This window comes from Lonchura striata, chromosome 12, assembly GCF_046129695.1.
Source record: "Lonchura striata isolate bLonStr1 chromosome 12, bLonStr1.mat, whole genome shotgun sequence".
Classification (NCBI taxonomy): Eukaryota; Metazoa; Chordata; class Aves; order Passeriformes; family Estrildidae; genus Lonchura; species Lonchura striata.
In genome coordinates, this window is record NC_134614.1 from 16,563,366 (window position 1) to 16,575,346 (window position 11,981).

At 38.3% G+C, this 11,981-nt stretch overlaps 1 protein-coding gene across 1 annotated transcript in view; it reads right to left on the reverse strand.

Moving 5' to 3' along the window:
• Positions 1-11,638, reverse strand: part of FHIT (fragile histidine triad diadenosine triphosphatase) — a 394,257-nt gene extending 382,619 nt beyond the window's left edge. Inside the window, exon 1 of the mRNA XM_077786027.1 lies at positions 11,539-11,638. Within this exon, the coding sequence (XP_077642153.1) occupies positions 11,539-11,638 (100 nt within the window). The remainder of the gene's footprint in view (positions 1-11,538) is intronic.
• Between the last annotated feature and the right edge of the window lie 343 nt (positions 11,639-11,981).

Consider the following 11,981-nt stretch of genomic DNA (forward strand, 5'->3'; position numbering starts at 1 on the left):
TTTCCCACAGAACACTGAGACAGGAGGTAATTGGCTCTAACAAGAAAGCATTAAATTGTTTGCAGCATTGCTAGTGGTGCTTGCACCAAACACTCAACAGGCAGATAAAGCTTGGCAGAGGTGCCTTGCCATGTTCTCATGATCAGGCAGTTAAAAACCCAAAACAGACTTTTTTTCAGATGCAGTTCAAATTAATTGAATTTTGCCCTACAATTATTGCAATTCACAGAAGTGTTAAAATGTATAGAAATACAATCACTAATATATGAGTTATACAGAATTTTAACAAATTCTAAATTAGCTATTAACAGATATTTTAAAATAGAGTAACTTTACGTTCCCTTTCAAGCTTCAGGCAGGAATATGAGGTTAAGAGGTCATTAAAACTGCTTTATTTGTAATTCTCCATACCTATTTTCAAATTTAAATGATACCCCTTCAGCAACAAGATGCACCTCTCCTTTGAAGGCTTATCCAATTATCTTGACTTCATTTCCTAACACACCTTTTCCCCCTCCTTTTTATAACAATCTTTCTTTTAAAGAAGATGAAATTTCATTTTGAAGGCTTGAGAATGGCAAAAAATGTCACAGCTCATTGTTGACCCACTAACAGTTCACAACAGTCAGTGAGTGAGAGAAAAAGAGAGAAATTATTCTGAATTCCTCCATGTCAACTGAGATTCCATTATCATTCCTCCATAGAGATATTAGATTCTTATTAATCTTAAAGAGAAGTTCAATCTTTATTTCAAAGTACCAGATAATAACAAATGTTCTTCATCTCCAGCAATTTGTTTCAGTCACAAAGTTTACTCTAAATATTAAAAAAAAATCAAAATTAAAAAAAAAATCACTGGTCCTAGTTTAGGAATCCCCACATTCAGATTTACAGCTATAGCTCTTATTAGTGCCATTGTTAATCTAAGACTTTTATTTCTGAAAAATTTGTTCCCACATATATAAACCTTTTTTCCCTTCCCCTTTCTCTACTTCTCCCTTCTTCCTCTTGCTCCTCAAATCACACATGATTTTGAACTCAAATCACCAGAAATATAATGTCTCCACAGTTGGGCTCTAGAATTCTTCACAGCCAGGAATTCAGTTTATTTACTGAGACACATGCTCACTATATTTTTTTCCTCACCTTTATCTTTTGTGTATGAAGGTAGAAAAGTGAATTAAATCCCAAATTATTTAGGCTTTACCCAACTAAAACATCATGAACAAAACTGAGCCTAAGAAAGCATTCCTGCAGTATGTGCTCACAGTGCCTGAATTCTGGCAATGTTCATTTCTATAGCATAATTTAAATATACAATCTGTATCATATATTTTCTCTACAAGCAGACAAATTCTACCTGAGAGTGAGAGAAAAAGAAACACTGAATGAAACAATGACATTTTTAAAATATGTTCATAAATAGTTTCATTTTTGCATACACATTGAAGCAAAATCTTGTATTCTGATACACAAAGTTCACCAAAAAAAGCAGAATTTCCAAATTTACCTACTTAAACTCATTCTCATTGCACATAATTTCTAATTATATGAAGCAAACAGCAACAAGCCACCTCAATACATTCCCAATTACTAACGGGAAAAGATCATTGAATCCTGAACTAAAAGCAACAGCTCTTAGGCAGCCTCTTAGAGAGATCACTCATCTGAATGCAGAACAATGTTACACTGGAGCATCAGAAGGAGAATATTCAAGTTTTATTGTAAAATATTAACATTTTCTCAAGAGAGATAACTGGGAGATGCTGAGGGTTTCATGTTTTGATTAGAAGCAGTGGAAGTCGGCAGGTTACAAGGAGCAGCACAAGTAAAATACATTAGCAAATGAATAGCAGACTATGCACACTTGTGCAGCCTTAGAAACCCAGATATGGTATGAGTGATAAAGTGAAATACATCTGTATCCATGAATTATGCACTCCACTTCCTAGTGTAGCCTCATTTTACAACAAAGCCTCCATTGTCTGCTATGTTGGGATCTAACCTAACTCAAGACAACTTACTAAAACATAATTTACCCAATTACCTGCTCAGAGAAGGTGCTTGACCCTCTGCTGAAGCTCTGCAAAGCAATTATGGTGCCTTTTGCAATAACTGTACTTGATAGTCTCAATTATCACTTCAAACCACAGAGGAAAACATTCCCTGAACAAAAGAAGGAGCACAGGTGAGGACCTTTGGACACACAGAAGGTGGGAGCCCCTGTATGTGCTCCCCTCTGGAGCAGCCAGTGGGGAAAGCACAGCACTGAGTATGAGTTATGTGTGCTGTGCAGTGGAGAGGAGGAAAACGGAGGGAAGGACTTCACCCAACCTAAAAACAATAAAAGCCAGAAAAGCTGAAGCCCAACAGACTCGAGGCATTGCATCTGAAAACTCAAGCTATTTTACACGGGCACGTGGAAGTCTAGTCTTGTGACAAAGCAAAGCAATTGTGCTCAAGGTTTTCCTTCAGTTGCATCTGAAGAAATCTGTATTAGTGACTGGATTCTCTCCAGATCTCTGCACCTGCACTCATTGAGGGAACACAGTAAATTGACTTTACCCTCAAAAGACTAACCCCTACACCAGGCAGTCTGAAGAGCTACAGATCACTCTGTGCCCTGGAGAAGGCACTAGGATGGCACATCTCAGTGGCCTGTTCTTCCATTCCCGTATGTTTAGGGAGCATTCCTGCTTATTTCTCATGTACATGGCATGTCCTTTAGTGCCCTCTTGGCTGCTGAAGGTTGCACTGCTTTGGGCTGGGGTGGAGTTACTCTCCACAGGAGCTGCTATGGGGCAGGTTAGGATTTGTGCTGGAAACAGCATTGACAACTCAGGGATGTTTTCACTGTTGCTTTGCTGCTCCTCACCCCACCTTGTGGGGGTGGCACAAGGAGCTGGGAGGGGACACAGCTGACCCAACTGACCCAAGGGATATCCCAGACCATGAGGTGTCATGGTCAGCATATAGAACTAAGGGAAGAAAAAAGAAACGAAAAAAGTCATGAGAGGAAGAAGGAAGCAAAGGGGTGTTCAAACTGTTCCATGTGATGGGGCCCTGCTCTCTGGGGGATGGCCATGGGAAGCAGAGAGTTAATTTCTTGTTTTGTTTTACTCATGTGAACAGCTTGTGCTTCACCTTGTAAACTGTCTTTATACCTAACACTGTTTTCCTATTTTTATCCTTCCAATTCTCTCTCTCTTCCTGCTGCAGGGGAACAAGAAGTTGACTATGTAGTAATAAATCATTGACCAGGGTTAAACCATGATAGAGGTCCTCAAAATATAAGGAGTACAAAAAATTCTTCTTTAGATTATAATTATGGTACATTAAGGAATATTAATGTATGTTTCAACAGAAAAATCCCATGTAATAGGCTCTTCAACAGCAAGGAGAAGAGATGACAGGTTAACATTGGATCACTGGATCTCCTTTTTGCAATAGGAAGTTCATGCAAGATGCCTCTCAAAAATGTGTTCCTGAAGAAAACACATAGTTGTATTACACTGAATAGCACAAAATAGCCCAATATGCTGGAAACAATAAGCAATAAATGAAATTTCCAATTGACTTTCCAGCAAATCTATTCTCATTACAAATGGAGATTTTGCATGTATTGCATTACTTATGGTAATTGTGTGACATCTATTATGAATATCCATGTATTCCAATCATCTCTTTTAATTATATTCTGCTGTAAGAGCAAGTCATGCAATAGCTCACCCAGACTTGGTTAACTGTGTGTGTGCTGCATATCACTTTCTAATGCCTATATTGAAGACAGAAGGTGCAACAACTGTAACAGGAGTACCTTGTTACTGTCATCTCCTTCATTAGTCAGAAACTACTTAAACAAGTAAAAAAACCTGAACTTAAATCCAGTTATATTCTGAGGAAAAAAACTTTTTTGTCCTTCTTTCTTTTCTGAAGTTCATAGTAATTGGAATTTGAATGCAAAGCTTGTGGTTTTCTGCTACTTATGCAAGTACATAAATTTTCTATAGTGTCAAAAGTGCAACAGAGCAAACACCTCCTTCATATTTGTTACCCATCATCCATTTGTTTATTTGGGTTTTACCGATATGATAAAAGGGATAAAATTACATGTTTGTTCAATAAGCACACCAATTACAAATTTCCTCTCTACTAGACTAGAAAGTAACTGCTGAGCTAAAAGCATTCATTATTTATAGGATCATAGGATGGGTTAGGTTGGGAAAGACCTTGAAGTCCAACCCTTTACTCAACACTGCCAAGGCCACCACCAACCCATGTACCCAAGTGCCACATTCACAGGTCATTTCAATCCCCCCAGGGATGGTGACCACTCCACTGCACTGGGCAGCTGGTCCAGGGCTGGGCAACCCTTTTGACAAATACATTTTTCTTAATGTCCAATCTAACCCCCCCTCAGAACAACTTCAGGCCACTACTCGGTCCTATTTCTTGCTCCCTGGGAGAAGACACTGATCTCCACATCTCTACAACCTCCTTTCAGGTAGTTGTAGAGAGTCATAAGATCCACAGGACTTCACAATATTTTAAACAAGAATGCCCATTACTGTGTTAAACCTCAAAGGAAACACTCATTTAATGTTTCCTGGGTCCTACTGAGTATACCTGCCACTTTTCATACAAAAGTTTGCTACCACTTAATTTCATATCCTTCCACATTGCTTTGCTCTCCTTTTTAAGCTTGACTTGATTAAGGCTTTTCTCACTAAACATTTGGCCAGGTTATTGCTATGCTAAAATAAAGTCTTTTACCAGGTATTTCTGTCACCCCAATGACAGAAACCTCAAAGTAGATTACTTTGAAACTACATTTGTAGCATGCTTTGAAAATTGATAATGAGGGTAAACATAACAAAATGTGAGCCCTTCTGCATGTCCCTGGAGCACACAAGGACAAGCAGTTCCACTTTTAGAAGACACACATTACTAACACACCTTCAGAACTGGACAGTGAGTGTCCCTGAAACACACAAAGTAGTAGAGAGGTTCATGGTGGTTTTAGCTACTTATAAGTTCCAATCAATGATGATGAAAAACAGGTGAATAAAAGCCATTAGACAAAAATGAAATTGGAATTTTTTAGCTGAATTTTAGTATTTGTTAGCAATGTAGTCAAGAAATATAGTTATAGAAATCCAACCTATTATGACACTGGTTCCAAGCCCAGAGATCTCAGTCTCCACACAGTCAGGGTTGAAGGTTGGTTCAACACATTACTAATAAGAGACTGCTCGCCCTCCACAGCCCTGGTAAGATGCCACAGGCTCCACCCTAGGAGCTACTGCCTCTCCCTTATGTGGCCTTACACAGCTTTTCTAGCACCTCTTCCAATGCAGGTTGTGCTATAGCCTGAGAAATTCTTACCACTAATCTGCTGAATACATGTAAATAAGTGATTTAACTGGTAATTTACTCCATTTGCAAATAGTCAGGAAATACTTCTGATCACATTACTTTCATTTTTTTCCTTTCTATTTACAATACTGGCACAAAGGATTTAGAATGGGATTTTCATCAAAACCAGTATATTAATGCAACTATAACAATGCAAACAGAATTGCATATCCTTATGGTGAAGGGCATCCTCTTTCAACAGTCAGCACCTTCCAAGCAAGACAAGATTTGAAGTGAGAGAAAGCATTTTTATCAGCCCAAATGAGACAGTTGAACTCCATTCCCACAAATAAGTCATACAGACAAGCCTTTGTGCTCAGAGCCCTGAATCTCTTATCTTCAGAAGCAGCATTTCTTAATGCGAGTCAAACACCATCCTTTTGTTTGTAGACTGCAAACAAAATGACTCCAGCCCTGAGATAATTAACTGGCCTCTATCACCAGCAAGTTCAAGTGGTTTGTATACACAGAGGAGCTCAGCCGTTCTTTGGGCTGCTGGAGAAGAGCCCTTCTCCCAGAAGGGACCTGGAGAACACAGCAAAGCTTCTTTGTTGGCTTGGTGCTGCCAAGGGCACAGTCCCACTCCCTGTCCTCTTTACAACACAGCTGAATTTTGCTGAAAGTTATTAAGCATAGGAACTGTTTTTCTTACACACATTTGTACAAGTAAACATTATAAGGCGTTAATAAATCCTACTTGAGGGATCAGTAAGGAAGAGCCATGGAACAGCTTTATTTGGGATCTGAGGTAAAAAAATTCAGGAGTTTTCACCAATACACAACAGCTTCAGATACTTACAATACATAAAGTCTGAATTTCCTCTGCATTCCTGATGAAGAGACATATTCTATACTTCTCCCCATTTTCAAATAAGATGCACCATTTATATCAGTTCTTCCTATTCAGGAGGCCTTTGCTGCACCAGGAAAGGAACTGCATCTCTTCCCAATGCCCTCCTCTTCTACAGTTATTACACATTTTATAAATTTCATGTAAGGAGTCCAGGCATTATTGTACCAAACAATATTTTGTTGTCTCCATTGTGATTCCCTTGCATTTCCAGTTTCCTATTTAAATTACAAAGTCTTTACCAAACCCCTTTATTTTTAGCTCTTTGCTAAAGAGCTAAATGGAACATGACTGATCCTTAGCATTATGCTAAACAAACTAATAATAGTAGTAATGTATAGGAAGCTTCTGTGATGAGCAATAAAGCAAAGAGTACTTTCCTACAAGATTAGATATCTCAAACAAGTTGTTGCAAATACGCAGTGTACATTATTGGAATATGTAGATATAAACATATATTCTGCAATATAACTGAATTTTATTTTCTCAATCTTAGTTTTATGGTAAATATTAACACTTATTTAGGTTGAAACCCATAAAATTCATACTTACAGAGCATAGATATAGATATGATAAATGAGTAATGTACTAATAAAATCATAACAGCAATTCTGTAAGTTTATGAAGAATTAAAATTTCATGTACAAGATAAATACCATGATTTTCAACCAAACTTGTGAGACAATACTACTCTTCTTTCTAGTGTGCTACCTTCTGTGAAAAATTCTGTCAGGTGTGTAACTAAATGAAAATTGCTTTGAAAATATATTAAGTAACAATAATAATTCTAAAAGACCGTTTCTTTTTAAGTGCAAAACTTTTAAGGAAAGGATTAGGAAAAAATTTGTGGCACTAGAGAAAACATCAGTGTGGAGCAATAGAGCCGTTTGACAGCAGATGACAGGGAGCTCCCAGCCAGACAAACGGGGCAGCAGAGCAGATGCTGCTCTCACATCGCCTGACCCTGGATCCCGTCCCACCCCTGCAGCAGAGCAATTACACTGCAGCTCGGGGTGTTAGCAGGCCTTTGAAGGGAGCATCTGGTTCAACGAATGTTTTCTCTGCTCATTAATAACAGGAACAAGAGAAGCAACCCACAGAACAGCACACGGCCTCGGCAACAAATAATGACCATTACCTTCACATAGGGATGAAGGTGCCAGACAACATCATATGCTTTGGGGTTTTATACATGGTCTATTCCCCACAAACAGAATCGTTTCTGCTGGGAAAACTTAGATAGCTATGAAAAGAGCAGTACAAAATAGTCCAGCAAAATTCAGTATATAACAGTTAAATAGTCTTCCTTCTTTTTTTCCTGTTTTGTTGGTTTTTTTAGATGGAAAAACCTTTTCGCAATCAATCCCATATGAAAAGTTGTTGTAAAGTGTTTATTCTAATTTATTACACACATACATGTGCCCTTAGTAAGGGAGCCAAAGTGTCCACAAATTTCTATTAAATTACTTGGTCCCAATAACCCTCAGTTTGCTGTTCCCAGCTGGAAAGAGTGTTCCTCTTAATAACCAATTCAATAAACTGCTGAAAAATGTTTTGTATAATATAGTATTGCCATAGATCTGCTCTTTGTCTCTGTCATTATATATTGCATTCAGTCAATTTACAAATGTTGCTGTGTTCCTTTTGTGCTAGTTCTTATGGCATCCTGAACACAAATCTAAAGATCAATACGTTGTCTACTGAAAAAAATGGACTCAACTAATGAATAATTTTATTTATAATAAAAAGTCCTAGTCCTCAAATGGATTTTGCTAATGTTGAAATTCATTTTTCATATTTAACACAAGATGAAAACAAGTACCCTGCACAACAACATGAGAAAGGCAGTGATAAAAACCAGTTCATATTTATCGAAGATGTGAACGAAATCATGTAAAGCTCTGGTGAAGGGCTAAGAAAACATCAATAAAATGGTAGGTCATTCACCAGGTATTGTTACCGTTTTAAAGCACAAAAAGTCCGTGTCAAAGAGCAGATGGAATTTGTTTCTAACAGCATCACAGTTCTGCTCTATGGAACTATGGAAGCAGCAAGGCTCTGTATGAACTAATTCAAGCAAGAAGCCAAGGAGAAGCTGAGCTCATGCTGTTTGCATGAACTGATTCAGTTCATCTTGTGCCTTTTGTGTGACAGAAACAATGCATTTGCTGACTATAGACACATCCCTGCACTGCTCCAGCTATTGAATAGCTGCCTCCTCCAAAACAACCACAGAGATGTTCAAGGGAGCCACAAGTGACTGCTTTTCACAATCACCCTCTGCAAGGCAGCAAGCTGACAGAACAGAGAGGAAACAAGGACACCTGTAAAAAAGGGAATGGGTACCTGTATAAGGGTATCCCAGCCAGTTTCCAGAATACCCAGCTACCTCCTCCTACTCCCAAATTTACAGCTCAGGAATACAGTATCTGTGTTCCCACTCAGACTCTTGGCTCTGCAACAATGCCAGAAAGTCATCATAAAAGTACACCCCAAAACCCAGAATCTCATTAATCAACACTGTGCCACGTGCCTTCTGCTCTGATATCAGACAAGGAGAAGGCAAGATCAGAGTAAATACAGACCCCTTACTATTGCAGGTGTTAAGTGACAACATCTCCAGACAGCTGTGGTCCGACAGCTCTGAGTAAAGACTGGGTGGCACAAAGGGACTGGGTCTCCTGGGGGGAGCAGGCACTAATCCTGCACGCTGACCACCCACTGTCTCCTCTGTCTCCTTGTGCCAGAAGAGGTCAATGTTCCCCACTGGCCCACAAATGTGCACATTGTGGCTGGCACACTGAAGGTTCCAGTTTAACGCTGGATAGCTCTCACTCAATAATAAGTACCCAGCATGTTCCTATCCAAGAATGTACACTAATCACTCAAAGGGATCCCAACAGAAACAGGTTCTTGAGCCTGTGAACTCAGTGCACCCCTTGGGCAGAAGCCTAATGCTGGGAAAAATGAGGCACCTCTGTCCAGGAACAGGAGAACCATTTTCTTGCCATAAATACTGTATTCTTACTCTATGGAGTTTTGGACTCTTAGCACAATTTGCCTTTCAAATGCCAAGCTAAATTCACAGGATTGGTAGCTCAAAATAAACAAAACTTTGCAATGTGTTAAGTGAACAAGCCTGTTCAAGTCACACTGAACTCTACAAGGCCATTGTGACAGACTTTTTACCAAATAATAGTTTTATTTTAAAACTATAACTGCAAATTCATAATTCCAACCCTATTTTCCATTTCAAGATGGAATTTCAACCTTACTAGTTAATTAAAGCCACCACCTGGAGTGATCTGGCTTTCAGACTGATTTCCTTTGTCTCTCTAATTCACATATATTAATATTTTATTTTCTACTGAGAAAAAAATGTCACACATGTACCAAAGACAAGGCAGATAAAATTATTGCAATAAAACAAAGAAAATACACTTCTTACTGCCAGGTCTCAAGATGAATGCTGCATTATACAGACACTTTAAAAGGCTTACAACTGCAAATTGCTCTATTTTACATACTGTATTCTAGCCTTTACATCAAGATCTCTCCTAATTTCGTCTTATTGTAATGAGAAAGGAAAAGGGTTGGGTTTTTATTACCTGAACATTTATTCAATGGAGAAACAAAGACTACATTATATATTACAACACAAGCTATTAAAACAATGTGACACTATAAAATATGCTGCAATACTCATTATGGGATAACAAAGCTAAACCCTGAGCAAATAAATGTATCTGCCAAAAGTCAGCAATAATTATACAACAAGAGTTTATAATCTTTAATTATTTAAGAAGAAAAGAAGCTTGTAATAATTAAGTTTTATAGGCTCTTTAACTTGTCATTACTAGGTGCTCACAAAACTTTAAAACAAGAATGCTTCATCTGAAATACTCTATTTTTAACAACAGATGCAATTGTTCACGTAACTGATTAATTTTAAAAAATTGCCAAATACGGTTTTTAAATCCTGCACTTACAGAACAGGTAACAGTTTATTTACTCTCTGATCCACACAATGCCATACATACACTTAGAGGCCCTGCATCACACAGTGACTGATGTGACACTGTCTTGATATAGCTTTGAAAATGGTTTTTGATATGACAAATCTGTAAATCACCATGGATTTACATCAGGAATTTCAGAAACTTGAAGATCAGAAAACCTGTTAATTTAATTAATTAAAATGTATTGGTGAAACAATAACACCTTTAAAGTTTCTATGAAGTTTGTGCAATTTTGCATGATCTGACTTCTGGTACACACAAACACCATTCAAAATAGATGGAGAGAAAAATTCAATATTGAACAATTATAATCTACAGAAGTGATGGGAGGAAAGAAAGGTTCCATATTTCAGAGGAAATAACATTTTTGGGTTTAAAAAATATATATTAAAATTCACTTGATTTTAAGTGAAAGAAACAACATAAAACTACAAAAACTGGCAAGAAAATTTTCAGTAAACTACATACAACTTCCTTTTTTTCCTAAACACAGTCATTCTTTGCCTGAACTCCTACTAAAATTTTATCATGAACTCTATGGAAGAAGTGATCAGTCTTGATTATTTCTGAAAAATTGCACTTTCAGCCACTAAAATCAGCACAAGTTACAGAGCAGCAGAATTTTGACTGGAAAATAACACACTACACTACAAATAGGTACACTGAGCATCTTGTATAATCAAGTTACAATACAGTTTCAAACTCGAGAATTTTACTTACACTGTGAGGCTTCCTATTTTCATCATAAAATGTGTGCACTATACAGATGGTTTATTTAATCCATTCCCACCTAAATTAATCAAAGCAATCTGTCCCCCCCAAAAAAAAGTCTTTGAAGACTTCATACAGAAGTCTACTGGCATTTGACAAATGGTGTACATTTAGCCAGGAAAAGTTGAAAATCCTCCATAAAGAAGTTACCACATCTAAAAATAAGTGACATTATTAAAAGGGAAGCGGGATGTGTTATTTAGCCTAATACGGAATTTAAACGGTACCACCTCCAATAGACTTTTTAAATGCTTTTAGCAGCACCTGGTTGTTTATATATCTTCTGTGGTGAAAAGGTCAATAGAAACTCACCTCGAAGGTCACAGTTGCTAAGCAACAGTTTTCGGCAGTTCTGCAACACTGATCAAGCATCTCCTGATCAAGCATCAGTGCCTGGATTTGGAATAAACCCGTGTCGCGTCCTACCTGGCCTTCCAAGCGTGTCCTGCTTTTCCCAGGAGCACAGAGCCGTGGGAAGGATACGGCCCGGCACCACCGGCCTGCGGTTCACCAGGGCGAAGCACAGCTCCGTCCTCAGGAACACCACCGAGGGCTTGAGGAGGTGCTGCCCGAATCTCAGCATGCTCAGGGGTGATCTTCAGGGTCTGCAAGAGACAATAGTTAAGAGAATTAAAGGACTGGCTCCGCCTTTCCAAGCAACGGGAATGAAACAATCAGACTGCCTATGCAGCTTCGAGCAGGAAGGGCCTCCTGGGCTCATCAAAGCATTGGGTGTCTTGGAATGGTTGTTACATCTCCCTTAAAACCATCACATCTTTGAAGGAGTGGTGAAAAAGGCTTCTTTCCAAAGCAAAAAACTTACATATAATTTCTTAAACTCTTCTCTCATCATCTTCACAGAGCTACAAAATTCTAGGGAATGCAATTTCTCCCTCCCATTTTTATTTGTCCTGCATTGTAAACAT